The sequence below is a fragment of the Suncus etruscus genome, chromosome 14 (assembly GCF_024139225.1).
Source record: "Suncus etruscus isolate mSunEtr1 chromosome 14, mSunEtr1.pri.cur, whole genome shotgun sequence".
In the NCBI taxonomy this organism is placed as follows: domain Eukaryota; kingdom Metazoa; phylum Chordata; class Mammalia; order Eulipotyphla; family Soricidae; genus Suncus; species Suncus etruscus.
In genome coordinates, this window is record NC_064861.1 from 82,709,344 (window position 1) to 82,727,199 (window position 17,856).

General features: G+C 50.5%; 1 protein-coding gene across 1 annotated transcript; it reads right to left on the reverse strand.

The window, feature by feature from the left end:
• Positions 1-2,050: 2,050 nt before the first annotated feature.
• On the reverse strand, positions 2,051-6,364 carry PPP1R14A (protein phosphatase 1 regulatory inhibitor subunit 14A). The gene is made up of 4 exons (XM_049786677.1): positions 6,116-6,364; positions 3,383-3,463; positions 2,821-2,853; positions 2,051-2,251 (listed from the first exon to the last, which is right to left on the reverse strand). The coding sequence occupies exons 1-4, from the start codon at positions 6,314-6,316 to the stop codon at positions 2,114-2,116; spliced, it is 453 nt and encodes a 150-aa protein (XP_049642634.1). The 5' UTR covers positions 6,317-6,364; the 3' UTR covers positions 2,051-2,113.
• Between the last annotated feature and the right edge of the window lie 11,492 nt (positions 6,365-17,856).

Genomic DNA, 17,856 nt, shown 5'->3' on the forward strand with positions numbered 1-17,856 from the left:
CGCTTGCAAGACAGACACCTTACCTCTAGCGCCACCTTCCCAGCCCCCCCTGTTGGAATTTTGACTAGTTTTCCAGAGAGCTGAAGTCACCAACACCCGTTGCTGGCCCTCTAGGTGACTCAGGGACTAAGGAAAGAGGCTCTGGCATAGCAAGGCCTCAAGCTGGACACCAGCACTGTTCCCTGCTGTGACTCTCTGGACAAGGACATGATCATTTGAATTCCCATTTTCTCTTTTTTTTTTGGTTTTTAGTCACTCCTGGCTCTGCACTCAGAAATTGCTCCTCGCAAGCTCGAAGGATCATATGGGATGCTGGGAACTGAATCACCGTCTGTCCTGGATCGGCTGCATGCAAGGCAAACGCCCTACTACTGTGTTATGTCTCCAGTCCCTGAGACTCCCATTTTCCAGATGAGGAAACTACGACAGCACATGGCACCCAGGCTTCAGACCTGTAGCAATTATTGGCCCCAAGATGAGGAACCAAAACCAGGGTCTCAAAGAGGAAGTCAAGTCTCAGCAGGGGCCTGGAGAGACTTTTCAGTTAGTGAGCAGGGTAAGGGGTTTGCCTGGCTCAATTCCCGGCACCCCACACGGTCCCCTGAGCTCTGCCAACAGTGTCCCTGAACAGAGGTGGGAGTGAGATTCCTAAGCACAGAGGCAGGAGTGACCCCTGAGCACAAAACTAGGAGTGAGCCCTGAGCACTGGCAGGGTTGGCCCAAGCCCATTGAGAGTCCTTAATCTTGGCGGCAGAGCACTGGCCTGGCATGGCTGTAGCTTGCTTTGACATCGGACACTGGCGACAGTGAGTCCTGAGGGGTGCAGAGTATGGTTCGGGCTCAAAAAGTATCCAGGACCTGCTTGAGGTCCTGAGCTTTATCCACAAAGGGGAAAGCAGGTTCCTAGGCTCAGCAGGACAGCAAAGGAGCTGGGCAGAGAACAGGGAAGAGGAATCCCTGAACCCTCATTCTTTTCGTTGAATTTTTTTTGGACTACACCCGGTGATGCTCAGAAATCGCTCCTGGCTTGGGGGACCATATGGAATGCCGGGAATCAAACCGCGGTTCGTCCTAGGTCAGTGCGTGCAAGGCAAATGCCCTACCGCTGTGCCATTGCTCAGGCCCCAATGAGCCCCCATTCTTGGGAAGGGGTGCCGGAAGCCTTTGCACAGCACCCCAGGGCCTCCTGAAGGCTCTTCTTCACCAGGCCTCTTCTCATCCTTCCAGGATGGAGCTCAGATCCTCAGGATAGCAAGGGGTGCAGGTGGGCACCTGATCCCCCAACATTAGTCAGCAGAGACAAGATGGAAGAGGGACTCTGTCCTGGGGAAAGACACTCCATCTTGGGGCCCACTCCCCATTGGCTCTCAGAGCTTTTGGTAAGAGGCCACTTGGCACCTCTGAGGCACAAGTCCCGCCTCTGCGATCCTCCCAGCCTACCCCTGCGACCTCTGACCTCCAGACAAGCAAAAGACTAATCCAGCCAGTTGGGGCTTCCCCTAATCCAGCCTCCAATATCATTCTTGAATCAGCTCCAAAGTCAATCTCGCTGCCCATGCATGAGTCCAGAGTCCTCAGGGATGCGTGCCCACCGCACACAAAGCCCTATGCCTCCCCAAAACCCTGTGTCAATGGCAATTCCTACAGGAAGCCCTCTTGGATTCTTTGAGCATCTGGGCAGGAAATAGCCTTAAGATTCCTTATGCTCCCAGGGCCCTGCGCCTTCTAGGCCCATCCAGCACACTTGCTTTTAATCCTCTTCAGGGGCCATGGTACAAGCCTTTTCTTCCCCATTGGGATGGTCAACTCTATGCAGGGCCCCCACATGAGCCCAATACCCTCCATCATATGCTGCAGCATCAGGGGACATAGTGGGGTACGTCTGCCAGCTTCCACCTACCCACACACAGAGTCCCTGCAGGAGAGAGAGGCAGAGTGGGGGCTGGGCAGGATGGGCCTTGAGGTCACAGGGCCTTGGCGTCCATCTGTCCCGCCAGCTGGGGGTGCAGGGGGTGGGGGAAGCCCACAGTAATGAGAGGAAAAACAGCCATAGCGCGTGGAGTCATTGTTAGGAATCCATTAAATACAACTTAAAAATGAACCAGCTGGGGGGTCACAGGGACGAGACTGGGTTGGGACTCTGGCCTTGCGGGGGTCTTGGGCTGCCTTCGGCTGAGGGGCTGCGATGCTGGCGGTGACCTGGGTGCTTGTGGAGGTCTCGAAGTTTCTCCAGGAGTTCCCGGGTGAAGTCCTGAGGGTGGGAAGGGGTGAGGATGGGCCCACCCCCGAGAGAGACAGAGACAGAGAGAGAATATAAAATATAAAGCTACTGAGCAGTAAGGTTTGATTCAGACCAGGAGATGGCCAGGAGGGTCCCCAGGGACGCGGCCTCCCTGACCCTGAGCTGCCAGCCCTGATGACGTTTGTCCCTCAAGCAGCCCAGAGCTGCTCGAAGAAACATGAATATTTTTCCCTTTTAAAGCAGGGAAGGAAGTGGGAGGGGCTGGGTGGTTGCTTCAGGGCCCTGGAGATTGGGGAGCCCAGAGGTGGGGTAGACAGTCACCAGGGTTATTGGACTGGCCGACTGGAGCAGAGAGAAAAAGGAGACAGATGGGGACACCCCACCCCACCCCCTACCCCACCCCTGTGGAGCTCAGTGGCGGACAGGACAAAAGAGAAGCTCCGTGACAGGGAAGGGCAGCAAGTGACAGTGTTTCCCCGAGTTCTCTTTGTGGGTCTCTGTCCTCCCCAGAGACTCCACCACACACATGGAACAGAACAGGGCCTGGAAGGGGGGCGGGGGGTGCGTGCAGGACTCACCTCTGTGGGGTTCGTACAGGATGTCAGGAGACTCTAGACACACCCCACAGAAAAGAGAAGAGTTAGTGCCTGGCATCTCCTGGAGCAAGATGCACAGCAGGGAACAGAATCTGGGACAGAGAGACTGAGGGGGCACAGGGTTCCCCCCACCGTGTGAGTTCCAGGAGCAAGACAGTGGGGGTTGGAGGTGTTTGCCTTGTACACCGATGACCTAGGTTGGATCCCCAGTATGCCTAAGCACAGCCAGGAAGAAGTGCTTAGCAGAGCTGGGTGTAACCCCAAAACAAAACAAAATATAAAAGACAAGAGCAAGGTGACCCAGGCTTACATGACCCAGTAAGTAAAGGAACCCCTCCCTGCCTCAGTCTGCTCTCTGGGGAAATAGGGACCAGCACCCCAGGCTCTGAGGGTGAAGGGAGCAGAGATGGACTTAGGAAGTAGGAGGCCATGGGGTCAGGGCCTGGTGGTGCTGAGTTGAGTGCTCAGGAGTCAGCCAGCAAAACTGGAAGTTTGGGGGAGACTGAGTGGTCCGGGGAAGAGGTGCACAGTCTTTAGTCACTACCTGGATTTTCCGGCCCCTTTCCTCTTCAGTCTCCAGTTCCAACAAGTCATCGATGTTGACCTCGTCAGGCATGTCGGCCTCCTGAGGGGACAGAGGGCGTCACGGCCCCATCCCCTCCCTCCTGCCTTTGTCCCCAGCCCGCCCGGGGCCAGCTGGCAGCAATACTGCGACAGTCAGGGACGGCACCAGGGACACAGGACATCTGGGAGCCGGGGGAGGGGTGGCAGATGGGCTGACAGAGGCCTGGCTGCTGCTCCGGTGCTTGGGCTCCTGGGCCTATTGGGATCCTCGGGGCTGGCACGGGTCTACCCCTTGGCCCCAGTCCCCAAAGTGGAAAACAGGCCTAGCACAGCCTTGGAATGTCCAATTCTGGGATTAGGAGAGAGGCCGGCTCTGCCCTTTCAAGGCAAAGTCTCAGCTCTAGGTTGGGGAGGGCAGCCAGCAGACCAGAGCCTGCTGGGGATAACGCAAGCCCCAGGGAACACAGCAGGGCTCTGGCCAGGCCATGGGGTAGGGACAGAGGTCAAAGTACCACCCAGTGGGTGCCCAGAGACGATCACCAAGATTTCCTTCCCAGGTGGGGGTAGGGAGTGGAATGAACCAGGAACCCAACTTTCAGGTGCCAAGACAGGGGCTTCTAGAATGGCCTCCCAGGGCAGAAGGCCAAGGGCAGCTGTCTCAGGCTGTAGGGGATGGAGTTCAGCTGGGAGACCCTGCCCCAGATTCCTGGGCCCCACCCAGCCCTCAGTCCACAGCTCCTTCTGCTTTCGGCAGTCGCCTCCAGGGCCCCTGACCAGCACCACAGGCCTTTGTCTGGGTGGGAGCTGGTTGGCTGAGGGGCTTTGTCTCCTTATCCTAGTATGACACTGTGGGCCAAGGGCGGCCCGGACACACCACTACTGAGATGGTAGGTTGATCAGCCTACAGGATTCAGCAGATGCTAGGGGCAGCCATGCTTCACCCGCCTTTGCTAGAGCCCAGGTCTACTGTGCCTTCAGACCCTGGGTTTGCACTTAGAAGTATGCATGCGTGCATGTATGTGTGTGTGTGATTGTGTGTGTGTGTGTGTGTGTTACCAAGTGTGACTGCAAGGAGCTGGAGAAATAGTACATACAGCTCTTGCTTTGCACACTTCTGACTTGGATTTGATCCCAACACGCCATTTATCCGCCAAGCCCTGCCAAGTGATACCTGAGCACAGAGCCAGGAGTAAACCCTGGGCACTGCCGGATGTGACCCCCTCCTCCCCCAAAAAAATAAACACACAAGACAACCAAGTGTGACTGACAAAACAGAGCCTAATGTAAAAGGCCTGCAGCTGTGGGCTGGGCCCTCTCATGCCCTGCTGTGGAGAGAGGTGGTTGTGAAGGGTGCAGCAGTGACTTCGCAGGCACAATTATGAGGTTCCAGCCCTAGGAGCAAGCCCCACAGAGGCTGGCCCCTAGAGCACTGAGTTGGGTGGAGATTAGCTACCTCTGTTGAATATGGCCAGGTATGGCCTCTCACCCACCCCACAAAAGAAAACAAAGCCAGGCCTCAGTGCATCTGATACTGAAGTCTTTGTCTTTTGGAGGGGTTGGTTTGGGGGCCCTACATAGTGGGGTTCAGTGCTTACTCCTGATTGTGCTCAGGGATCACTCCTTACGGAGCTCAGGGGACCCTATGTGCTGCCGGGGATGGAATCTGCTGGGCCATGTGCAAGGCCCTCTGACTGTTATCTCAAGCCCCAGCTGACATGTTTTCTATGGGCCACGTTCTAACTGTAACTCCTATGCAGCCTGCAGCGAGCATCTCTCTCCTCGAAGAGAGTATGCTGAAGTGAGGGAACGCCGCCCCCCAATCCTGTCCTGAGATGAGCAGGACCTGCTCAGGATACAGGGGACACAGCTGTGTAGAGGCCCAAAGTGTTCTTGTACCATGTGAGCCTCAGCAAGGCCATGGCTGTATCACTGAATCGGGCACCTCCGGGGCCCAAAACACCTCTTGGAATCTAGGGTCACAGCGAATGTCCTCAAGGATTGTGTCCTGGCTGGGATGCCTACCTGCAAGATGGATTCAGGTTGCTGTGCACACTTCTGGGGGGGGGGGAGGAGTTTCTGTGTCTCTCCCCTCACCAGGATCTCACCTGTCTCTCTCCCTACCCTTTCTTCCTTTGATTTTTGTTTGTTTTGGGGTCCCACCCGGCGGCATTCAGGGGTTACTCCTAGCTCTAAGCTCAGAAATCGCTCCTGGCAGGCAGGCTCAGAAAACCATATGGGACACCGGGATTCAAAACACCGACTTTCTGTATGCAAGGCAAACGCCCTACCTCCATGCCATCTCTCCGACCCCATCTTCCTTTGGGACACACCTGGTGATGTTCAGGAGTTACTCCTGGCAATGCATTCAAGAATCCCTTCTGGGAGTGGTGCTCGGGGGATCATATGGGATGCGAGGATTGACCCCCTCATGTGCAAGGAAAACTCCCTTCGCTCTGGTCCCTCCCAGTACCCCAACGCTGCCACCTACCCCCCCTATGCCTGACCACTGTCCCTCCCCAGATGTTAGGCCGCATCTCTGGATACCAGAGACTATGTCTTCATGCAGGATGACACTGAGAAGTTCCAAAGTCCTCTGCACGCCTGGCCCTGGGGCAGGAGTCCTGGGTGCGTGGGACCCCCCCAGGAGCTATTGCAGCCACTAGGGGACCCCCCCAGACTTCCCTCCCCCCCGAGCCGGCTCCTCCCGCCTCACCCTGCCTCGGTACAGCTCCTCCAAGCACCCGTCGATCCACTGCTCCACTTCCAGCCGTCGCTGCAGCTCCCGCCGGTCGTACTTGACGGTGACTCGTGCATGTCGCTTCTGGATGCCCCCGGGGCTGCTCCCGGGCCCACGGGCCCGCGACGGGGATTGCAATTTGCTCAGCACCCGCTTGCCCATCCGCTGCGCTGCCATCGCCTCCCGGGGCCCGCGCTCAGCTCTGCGCCTCCGCCCGCCCGGCGGCCGGGGGCCTCCGGTGGGCGTGGCCGGGTGGGCGTGACCAAAGTGGGCGTGGTGGTGGTTGGCCACGCCCCTGCTGTGGGTCCGGGCCTCTGTTGCCGTGGGGCCGATGCCGGGCTCGACCTCCTGGTGGACATGGCCTGGGATCCTACTGGGGGCGGCGGGGTCCCCGGACGGTTTCTCGCGACCCGGCGTTTCAGCGCCCTCTGGCGGTATCCGAGGATGGTCATGCAGGCCTACCCCCCCCCAGGCGCCGCCTCCGCCTAGCTCTGTCTATGTAGCTAGCTGAAGGTTTCCAACTTTGGTGGGGTCCCCCCACCCCCCACCCCCGTTTGTTCTTTTGTTCCTTTGTTTCTTTATGCACACCAGCCTGCTGCTTCTATGCGCTCATTTCTAAACTCAACAGATAAGCCGCTGACTTGGTGTGTCCTGCTGGGCCACCAGGGGTAAGTGAAGATGGGGTGTGTCAGGACTTTCCAGATGAGGGGGGCCTGAGAGAGAGCATGGAGGTAAAGGCGTTTGCTTTGCATGCAGAAGGATGGTGGTTCGAATCCCGGCATCCCATATGGGCCCCTCTGAGCCTGCCAAGGGCGATTTCTGAGCGCAGCTGGATGGGACCCCTCCTCCCCCCAAAAAAGAAATAGAACTTTCCAGATGAAGCCAAAAGGAGAAATAGAGCGACCATGGGCTTGCCAGGGTAGGGAGGGTTACCGCAGTATTTTGCCCAAGTCTTCCCACTGTTAACTATAAGCTAGCATGATCTTTTACAACTTGAAGTCCCCCATACCCATACAGAGATCATGGATTCTGGGCTATGATCTCATAAGCACAAGAAGCAAGATATGTTTCAATTACTTGAGGAAAAAAAGGCATTTGTGTTTCAAGGAATATCATCATTTTTTTTTTTTTTTTGTGGCTTTTTGGGTCACACCCGGCAGTGCTCAGGGGTTACTCCTGGCTCCATGCTCAGAAGTTGCTCCTGGCAGGCACGGGGGACCATATGGGATGCCGGGATTCGAACCGATGACCTTCTGCATGAAAGGCAAACGCCTTACCTCCATGCTATCTCTCCGGCCCCATATCATCATTCTTTCCCTCACAGAATGGGGAAAGAAAAATCATATACGGGATAGCTGTTAAGGTGCTTGGATTTAAGTAAGTCTGGGGCGGCTGGAGTGATAGGACGACAGATGGAACATTTGTCTTGCTTGCAGCCGACCCGGGTAAATCCCACCCCACCAGGAGTGATCCCTACATATAGAAGCTTGAGTAATCCCTGAGCACCACCAAGGATGGTCCTAAAAAGACAAAAAATGTCAAGGCTGGAGTGGTAGCACAGCAGATAGGGCACTTGCCTTGCATGTGGCAAGCCAGGTTTGATCCCCAGCATCCCATATGGTCCCCGAGGTCCTCTAGTGTAATGTATCTTCGCTGTTAACTTTGCTGGGTATTTGTGAATCCAAGAAAAGTCCCCAGAATGAGAAATTACTTCCCATCCCCTTGTCCCCTTTCGGGGGAAGACCTTGGTAATATTTTCTCCGCAGCAAATAATAATCCACACAGACAAGAAGGATAGGGTGTAAAAGATCGGGCAAGGAGAGCCAGAGAATCCTCCTGCAGCCAGCAGCTTTCACAGAAGGACCCCTCTCCCCTGTCCATCAAGCTATTTATTGCCAACTCCACAGCGCCCCACCTGGAAGGGCTAGGTGGGGCAATAGTCACAGAACAATCCTAAGGAAACACTTTTATATACAACAATTCCAAGAATCATCTTATGGAAACTTTTTCATATACTACACTCTAGGAGTGATTCCTGAGTGCAGAGCCAGAGTAATCCCTGAGCACTGCCAGGTGTGGGCCCAAAACAAACAAGTAGAAAAGTTAGGGGACAGGGAAGTCTCAGCACAAAGGGATCCGTGGTGTCTGGAGTCCAACCCTGTTCCTGGACCTCCTACTCAGGAAGCTTGTGCTTAATCTTTGGAACTGCTTCTTCAGCCCCTGAACCACAAGCTTTGCACAGTTCAGTGGCCTCTGAGACTGACAGTCCTTCCACAAGCACTGTGCCAGGAGGAGCTCCTGAACACCACTGTTGTCTGTAGCCCCAAAACCATCACTGACACTCAAAACAAATAAATGATCACACAGGACAGGAGCATTTCAAAGCCGGGGTTTCCTTCTCAGCTGCAAACCAAACCACAGAGAGATAGAATTTCACACCCATAAAATGACTATAATTGATTAATCAATGAATATGTTCCAGGGCTAGCCCCTAAAACTTATACCCAAGCCCTCATTCTAGGGTCACGCTTGACCGCTAAGCCCCATGCTCAGCCTATTACAGTCTGTTTTACTTGATTTCAGTTTGGGGGGCCATTGCCAACTCAGTGCTTGGGGTTTGCAAGGCAAACGCCACTGTGCTATCTCTCCGGGCCCATGTTTTGTGTTTGTGTGTGTGTGTGTGTGTGTGCGCGCGTGTGTGTGTGTGTGTGTGTGTGTGTGTGTTGTTTTGTGTTTTTTTGAGGGGCCACACTGGCAGCGCTAAGGGCTTTCTCTTGGGTTTTACTCCTGGCTTTGTGCTCAGGATCACTCCTAGCCCAGCTTGTGGGTTCATATGTCTTTGTAATTTGTAATTACATAAGTCATATGTAATTTGAACGCAGGTTGGCTTCATGTAAGGCAAGCATCTACCCTCAGTACTATCTCTCTGACCCCATTTTGAACTTCAAGTATTGTGTTGGGTGAGGATGTGGCTCAAGTGGAACATGTGTCCTGCATGTATGAGGTCCTTGGTTTGATATTTGGCACTGCATTCCAGCCCCCCAGCACTTCCAAGTGGGACCCTAGTGGCCTCCAATGACAGCTGAGTGTGACCCCCCAAAAAATTGCTTAAACGTTGATTGGTAGGGGCCAGAGCACAGCAGGTGGGGAGTTTGTCTTGCATGTGGCCAACTTGAGTTCGATCCCCATTATCCCATATGACCCAGGTTTGATCTTCGGCATTCCATATGGTCCCTGGAGCCTGCCAGGAGAGATTTCTGAGCACAGAGATCCAGGAGTAACATCTGAGTACCACTGGGTGTGGTCCAAAAGCAAAAGCAAACAAACAAACAAAAACAAGGCTGGAGAGATAGCACAGCCGTGTTTGCCTTGCAAGCAGCCAACCCAGGACCTAAGGTGGTTGGTTCGAATCCCGGCATCCCATATGGTCCCCCGTGCCTGCCAGGAGCTATTTCTGAGCAGATAGCCAGGAGTAACCCCTGAGCACCGCTGGGTGTGGCCCAAAAAAAACAAACAAAAAACAAACAAAAACAAAATAAAACAAAACTTAGATTGGTTTATCTATTTACTATGATCTAAAAAACTGTTGATAACAAAATTTCAGGCATTCAAGCACATAATATTTTTTTTTGCACATAATTTTTTTTGGGGGGTCACACACGGCTTGGGGGTTACCCCTGGCTCTATGCTCAGAAATCACTCCTGGCAGGCTCAGGGGACCATATGGGATGCCAGGATTTGAACCACCGACCTTCTGCATTCAAGGCAAATGCTTTACCTCCATGCTATCTCTCCGGCCCCGCACATAATTTTTTGACACACCCAGTGATGTCATGGTTACTCCTGGCTCTGTACTCAGGAATCACTCCTGGCAAGCTGGAATGCCAGGGATCAAACCCAAATCGAGGCCCTCCATGTGCAAGACAAGCAAACTCCCTACCTCCTGTACTATACCTCTGGCCCCAATATTATTTTTGTTTTGTTTTGGGGTCATACATGACGATGCTCAGGAGTCACTCCTGGTTCTGTGCTCGGAAATCACTCCTGGCAGGCTTAGGGGACCATATGGGATGCCGGGGATTGAACCTGAGTCCATCCTGGGTTGGCCACATGCAAGGCAAACACCTTTTGGTGTGCTATCACTCTGGCCTCACTCCAATACTTTGGGAGGGGTATTGGGGGCCACACCTAGTGACTCTCAGGGGTTAATCCTGGCTCTGCACTCAGAAATTGCTCCTGGCTCAGGGGACAATATGTGACGCTGGGGATTGAACCCAGGTTCCTCCTGGGTCAGCTGCGTGCAAGGCAAATGCCCTACAGCTGTGCTATCGCTCTGGCCCACAATACTTTTTTTTAACGTGAAGAAACCAGAATATGTGGGCTTGGAGAAATAGCTCATTGGGCTGAGCTCAACCTTTGCATGCAGGCGACCTGGATTCAACTCCTGGCACTGTCAGAAGTGACAAAGATGGAAGTGGAACAGAGATGGAACAGATCACAGAGATGGGAGTAGACTAGGAGCACAGCCATATAAACGTGCGAGCGCACGCACACACACACACACACACACACACACACACACACACACACACACACACACACACACACACACGGGCCGGAGAGATAGCACAGTGGCGTTTGCCTTGCAAGCAGCCGACCCAGAACCTAAGGTGGTTGGTTCGAATCCCCGGCATCCCATATGGTCCCCCGTGCCTGCCAGGAGCTATTTCTTTCTTTTTCTTTTTTAATTTTGAGAACAATGATGCAAAGAAAACAAGGTAAAGTTACAGTGGAAGGACAATTGCCCATAAACAGAGTTCTCAGAAGAAATCCCCTTGATGACGCCTAAATATTGGTCAAAGAACATTAAGAAAAATAAGGCAGAACCCATGTACAATTACCTTGTCCACAAGTCCCAGATTGTAGTACATAATAACATTTCTTAGCAGTACACAAAGCAATCTAAAGCCATGAAATTTATGTGACTCCTTAAACATTGAAGGCATAGTATTTTTTTTTTTTATATTTTCATGCACATGCATATTGGTTTAAGTTAACATCAAAAGTTTAAGAGTTTTTTTTTTAAGGGTTACAGCCAAAGGAGCACAGTAAAAATGGTGTTAGAGTGGCAAATATGGGCCCGGAGAGATAGCACAGGGGCGTTTGCCTTGCAAGCAGCCGATCCAGGACCAAAGGTGGTTGGTTCGAATCCCGGTGTCCCATATGGTCCCCCGTGCCTGCCTGGAGCTATTTCTGAGCAGACAGCCAGGAGTAACCCCTGAGCAACGCCGGGTGTGGCCCAAAAACCAAAAAAAAAAAAAAAAAAAAAAAAAGAGTGGCAAATATTGTTTGCAGAGGCCCACCAAAATATGGGGGACATGGAAAGGAAAAGCCTTGGTCTAAATACAAAGAGACCCTATCCCTGAAGTTTCCTGGCACAAGACCAACTCTAGGCTCCAGGCAAACTAGTTTGTTCAATCCAAGTCATTGTCTGTAGTGCCAATACAGTTTTATTTTTCGCGTAATCTCTATTGTTGGCATCAGGTTTCTGTATTAAAGATCCTGGAATCTGTACATCCTACATTGAAGTCAGGCTGGTGTGGAGTATCTAGTTTCACCTCACAATTAAGGGGCAATACAGAAAGCCCAGTCCAGTAAGCAGGTCATTGTTGTTAAGTCTTCTCAGTGTTAAGGGAAGTCTCTTTTGAGTAGGTCGATGTCAGAGCAGTGGTAGGGTCTTCCCTGGTAGAGGATTGCCTCCAGGTGATGTTATAGACAACCTTGATGTTTCGTAGATGTCTTCCCTAGATCAGGGGTGAATGGAGAATGCCCATTCTTCTGAGGCCTGTGCCAGGTCATTATGTCAATGTTCAAGGTAAGGTCCCATTGCACTACAAGATTTGTGTGTTCCCATCTCTATTAGATAAGAACTTATTTGTATGTATAGTATTTTCCCGTTTTAATGTGCCTAAGCAAACAAGAAATAAAGCCACGTGGCGTTATCGGAGTATATGGGGGCGTAAGAACACGTCCAACAATACCCATGACTTGGTTCAAACAATCATTAAACTGAGGGACTCTTTCACCAAATTCCCTATTGAACAGTTCACAAAGAGAAGAAAAGATAAAAAAAAAAAAGGGAAATCTTCAGTGTATAAGAAAATATTCAGCAAGAGTTATAGCCGTCAAAGAAAACACACATAAAATGTTGAAAAGACATACGTGTACATTCTGTGCCTTTTGGAATAGTTGGGAGGGGTGTTAACTCCAGGGCACCACTATGGTCTGTGACTTAGGATTCTACACTACTTAAGTTAAAAAGGGTAAATGTGGAGTAATGATGATATGGGGTGAGAGAGTTAAGAGAAAAATGATCTTTTGTAGGGGTGTGCTAAAGGGCAGAGTTCAAAATGGACATTCTGATTACACAAAAACATAATTCAATGATAGTGAGAACTATTAATGTATCTTGTGCTAGTGCCCCTGCGTGGTATTGAAAATATAGACTGGTAAGGGAAGGTTCTCTTTCCTTCCTGGGAGCCAGAAGTCTCTACCAGCATGGGGTTCAGCGGGCCTCCGCCATGCCAGAGGCCTTCTTAACCAGGCGTAGGGGGTGTGCAGGACTTGGGTGACCCCAGCACCCCTCTACCACCTTGCTCCAGATCTCCAGGGCTTCCCGGGGCCACATGCCTGGGCAAGCCAGCGAGGTGGGTCCCTCGGTGGAGCTTGAATGTTACCCTAGGCTTTACTTGTGGGTTGCACTAAGCCAGGAGCTATTTCTGAGCAGAAAGCCAGGAGTAACCCCTGAGCACCGCCGGGTGTGGCCCAAAAACCAAAAAAAAAATAAAAATAAAAAATAAAAAATAAATCAGAACATTTCAAGTTTGACAATGAGAATGTGAAACATTGCAAGCAACTTTGGAGAAGAGTCTGGCAGTCCTTCAAAAGGTTAAGCTTCCTGTTTCCACATGACCCCATCATTCCACTCCTAAGAGAATGGAAAACAAATCGTCTCACAAAAATGTGTGTGGATGTTTATAGCAGCTCTGTTCATGATAGACAAAGGTGGAACAATGATGGATAAACAAAATGTAGTGTATGATACAATGGAATATTTTCTGTTAATCAAATAAACTGAAGGTTGAAGTGATAGTACAGTGGATAGGGCTCTTGTCTTGCATGTGGCTGACCCGAGTTCCATCCTCGGCATCCCATATCGTCCCCTCAGCCTGCCAGGAGTGATTTCTGAGCACAGAGTTACAGGAGAAAACCGAGTACCACTGGGTGTGGCCCCAAAACCAAAACAAACCAAACCAAAAATACGTAAATTGAGAGTATAAGGATTAAGGTACTTGTCTTGCATGTGGCTGATCCCCGGTTTCTTTTTTTTTTTTTTTTTTTTTTTTATCTTTCTTTTCTTTTGGGTTATACTCAGTTCTTGGCTCTGTGCTCAGGAATCATTACTGCTGGGACATAGGGAACCATATGGAGCTGAGTCCAGATTCCATCTAGAGTTTGAAGCTACATCAGCAGCCGATCCACTTTACTGTTGCTCCAGGCCCCATTAACTTAAAGTTAACATGCACTTTTGTGTCTAGCTGTAATTATACAATGATTAAAATCCAGTCACTTCATAAGGCTCCCTGAGCACTGCCAGGTGTGTTCCCTAAGCACAGAGCTAGAAATGGCTCCTGAGCATTGGCCACCCCTGAAAAAAAATTAAAATGATAATAAGTGACACATACACCATCCAGGATGGATCTGAAAAGCTTACTGGTGAGGCAGAGAAGCTTCAGTGATATAGCACTGTGAAGTCTGGGATCAGTTCTAGAACTTCCACCAACCTGTCCATTCCTGTCCCCAGTAAGCATCAATTACCTCATCTGTTGGGAGGGAACTGAGTGAGGGCACATGCTTTGCAGGAAGGAAGCCAGATTCAATCTCTGGCACCACGATGATTCCCCAGAGCAACCTCAGAGCACTGGAGCTTGGAGAAGGCCCTGAGAGCACAGGGTGTAGCTATCAAACAAAAAAAACAAAACAAAACAAAACAAAAAATATTGAACTGTATGCTTGATTTTTGTTTTTTTCTTTGGCCACACCTGGCCATGCTTCAGGGTTACTTCCTAGCTCTATGGTTAGGAATCACTCCTGGCAGGTTCAGGGGACCATATGGGATGCCAGAGATCGAACCTGGGTTGGCTATGTGCAGGGCAAAAATACCCTCCCCACTATGCTATCGCTCTGACCTCAGAACTGTATGCTTGATTTTTTTTATTTGTTCGAGGTTTTTGGTTTGCTTAAGGGCCACTCTCGGCAGTGCTTAGGGATCAAGCCTCGCTATGTTCAAGGGGTTATAATTGGTCCCATGGATTGAACCCCAGTCAGCCACAGGCAGGGCAAGCACCATCCTGCTGTTTTATCCCTCTGGCTCCTACTTCATCTTTTTTTGTTGTTTTGTTTTTGAGTCACACCTGGCAGCGCTCAGGGGCTACTCCTGGCTCTTCGCTCAGAAATTGCCCCCGGCAGGCACAGGAGACTATATGGGATGTCAGGATTCGAACCTCCATCCTTCTGCAAGCAAGGCAAACACCCTACCGCTGTGCTAACTCTCCGCCCCTCCTAATTCATCTTTTACGTTTGGTGCCAAGAATGGAATCCAGCTCCTTAGATAGGTGAAGTTAATTGTATACTTTCAATGGGTGAATTGTACGGTATGTGGGTTATAGCTCAATAAAACTTTTATTAAAACCAAACTGGGGCTTGAGGCTCTAGCTCTGGAGTGTGTCTGCCCTGTCTGCTCTTTTCCATCCTCAGCACAACACCTTGCCCGGTTCCCAGACATGTGGTGGCAATGATTTCTAGCACCACAAAAAGCAGCGACTGGGGGCCGGAGAGATAGCATGAAGGTAAGGCATTTGCCTTTCATGCAGGAGGTCATCTGTTTGAATCCCGGCGCCCCATATGGTCCCCCATGCCTGCCAGGAGCAATTTCTGAGCCTGGAGCCAGGAATAACCCCTAAGCACTGCCGGGTGTGACCCAAAAAAACCAAAACAAACAAACAAACAAACAAAAAAAGCAGCGACTGACACACCACAGCTACCTACAAGACCCTCTGACAGGTCAATCAGCACCGCAGACAAGGGAAGGAAAAACTGTTCTCTTCCCCTATTGTTCTGAAGCTGACAGTCAACTTGCAGAAGCTAATCAGGATAGATCACATCAGGATACCTCGAGCCTGGCCTCACAGTGCACATGTGGGCCCCTTGAACTGGCATTTCTTCACATCTGGGCTTAGCCTCACAATTTATGTTCTGGGCTCCGAAGGGCATCAACAGGTTTGTCTCCTTCCTTTCTCTCAAATGTCACCTGTGCGGTATCTCCCCTGGCACCTTATTTCTTCTTCTTTTATTTTTTTCTTTTGGGGCCACACCCAGTGGTGCTCAGGAGCTACTCCTGATTCTGTGCTCAGGGATTACTCCTGGAGGATCTCGGAAGACCAGATGGGGTGCCAGGGATTAAAGCTGGGTCAGCCGAATGCAAGGTGAATGTCCTACTGGCAATTCTGAGGAAGGGGAGGGAGAAGATCAGAGAGGGCGAGAGCTAAAGGGAGAACATGGGCTTCTTCAAAGGCAGAGAGGGCCCAGTACACAACCCAGCAAGAAAGCAGGGAAGTCTGTATCTCTTGAGGGATGATGCGGGGGACATGTGCATGTGGGGGACATGTGTGTGGAAATATGCCCAGCCCTTCCTTTGGAAATCAGTTCATAGTAAGTCGGAATCATTTGACTTGTGGCAGGCACAGCTTTTGAGGGTATAATGTGTGCTTCCACAAATTACTGTATTGAAGTAATGAATTACGAATATCCTTTCATAGCACGGTGATTGTAAGGATGTAGAAACAGTCAATTTATTTATTCTTTTGGAGGCTTGTTTAAAATCTAAAACAATGAGTCGGAGTGTGATGTGTAAAGTATAATATTTAATTTGATAAGTGCAAATGTTCATTCATGCCTAAAATATTTGAATTTGAGGGATATACTTAAAATGGAAATTTATTCACTTGCAATTGTTAAAATACAAAGGAAAGAACAAGTAAAATACTGATTCCTATGTAGTTATGAAAAGATTTTTTTTTCTGGTAGAGAAGACATAGTATTAAAAAAAAGATCATAGGGGGCCGGAGAGATAGCATGGAGGTAAGGTGTTTTCCTTTCATGCAGGAGGTCATTGGTTCGAATCCCAGCGTCCCATATGGTACCCCGTGCATGCCAGGAGCAATTTATGAGCATGGAGCCAGGAGTAACCCCTGAGCACTGCCGGGTGTGACCCAAAAACCACCAAAAAAAAAAAAAAAGATCATAGGGCTGGAGAGATAGCATGGAGGTAGGGCATTTGCTTTGCATGCAGAAGGTAGGTAGTTTGAATCCCGGCATCCCATATGGTCCCCCAAGCCTGCCAGGAGTGATTTCTGACGTAGAGCCAGGAGTAACCCCTGAGTGCTGCTGGGTGTGACTCAAAAAACAAACAAACAAAAAAAGATCAAAAACATTTAAAAAGGGGCTGAGAGATAGTAGGACAGTAGGGCGTTTACCTTGCACACAGCTGATTCAGGTCTAATGGTGGTTCAAATTCTGGCATCCTATATGGTCTCCCATGCCTGCCAGGAGCAATTTCTGAGCACAGAGCCAGGAGTAATCGAGTGCCTCCGAAAACCAAAAAAAAAAAAAAAAAAAGATTGAGGGACAGGAAAGATAGCACAGTGGTAGGGCATATGCCTTTGCCTTGCACAGGGCCAACAAAGGACGGACCCTGTTTAATTCCTGACATACCTATGGTTCCTGAGCCTGCCAGGAGAGATTTTTGAGCACAGAGCCAGGAAGTAACCACTGAGAGCCATCAGGTGTGACCCAAAAACAAACAAAACGAAACAAAAAGATCCAGGGGCCAGAGTGATAGTACAGTGGATAGGGTTCTAATATCCCATGCTGATGTCTCTGGTTGGAAACGGGGACCCCATATGGCCTCCAAAGCCTGCCCTGTGTTCTCTTGGCTAGTCTTGCCTTCACCACTTCCTTTGAGGGAGGGACATATATATCCAGAGGTATTTGGGGTGGGGCTACTCTGACCAGGTTGCTCAGAGATCCTGCCTGGTGGTGTTCAGGGGACCATGCAGTGGGGGGGATAGATAATTCTAGGCCTTGACATCAAAGCGAGTGCACCAGCCCACTGAGTTATCTCCCTAGCCCTCCTTTAATCCAGGTCCTGGGATGACCTTTGCTCTCCCTTTCAGATTCTTGATCTTCAGGATCTAACTGCAAGATTCAGGATAGTTGACAAAAACAAAAACTAAACAAAACCCCACCTTGTTTCAAGTAAACACCCTTTTGATAAGCTAGTTCAGGCTCCTCACATGTTATGTGAGGATGAATAGGCTGACCAAGGGCGGGGCCAGGGTTGTGCTGCTACTGTTCTTTCTTTCTAGCCCCAGAAATCTTGCTCTTCTACAGCTTTAAAACATCTCTCCACCTGCATCAGATTTTTTTTCCCCCTTTTTTTTTTATTTTTTGGTTTTTGGGCCACACCCAGTGTTGCTCAGGGGTTACTCCTGGCTGTCTGCTCAGAAATAGCTCCTGACAGGTACGGGGGACCATATGGGACACTGGGATTCAAACCAACCACCTTTGGTCCAGGATTTGCTGCTTGCAAGGGAAAT

Coding starts and splice junctions, on each gene's coding strand:
- PPP1R14A (XM_049786677.1), bottom strand. CDS start 6,316: ATGGCAGCGCAGCGGATGGGCAAGCGGGTGCTGAGCAAATTGCAATCC. Junction 3,464..6,115: donor AGGAGCTGTACCGAGGCAGG/GTGAGGCGGGAG, acceptor CTGTCCCCTCAG/GAGGCCGACATGCCTGACGA. Junction 2,854..3,382: donor AAAGGGGCCGGAAAATCCAG/GTAGTGACTAAA, acceptor GGGTGTGTCTAG/AGTCTCCTGACATCCTGTAC.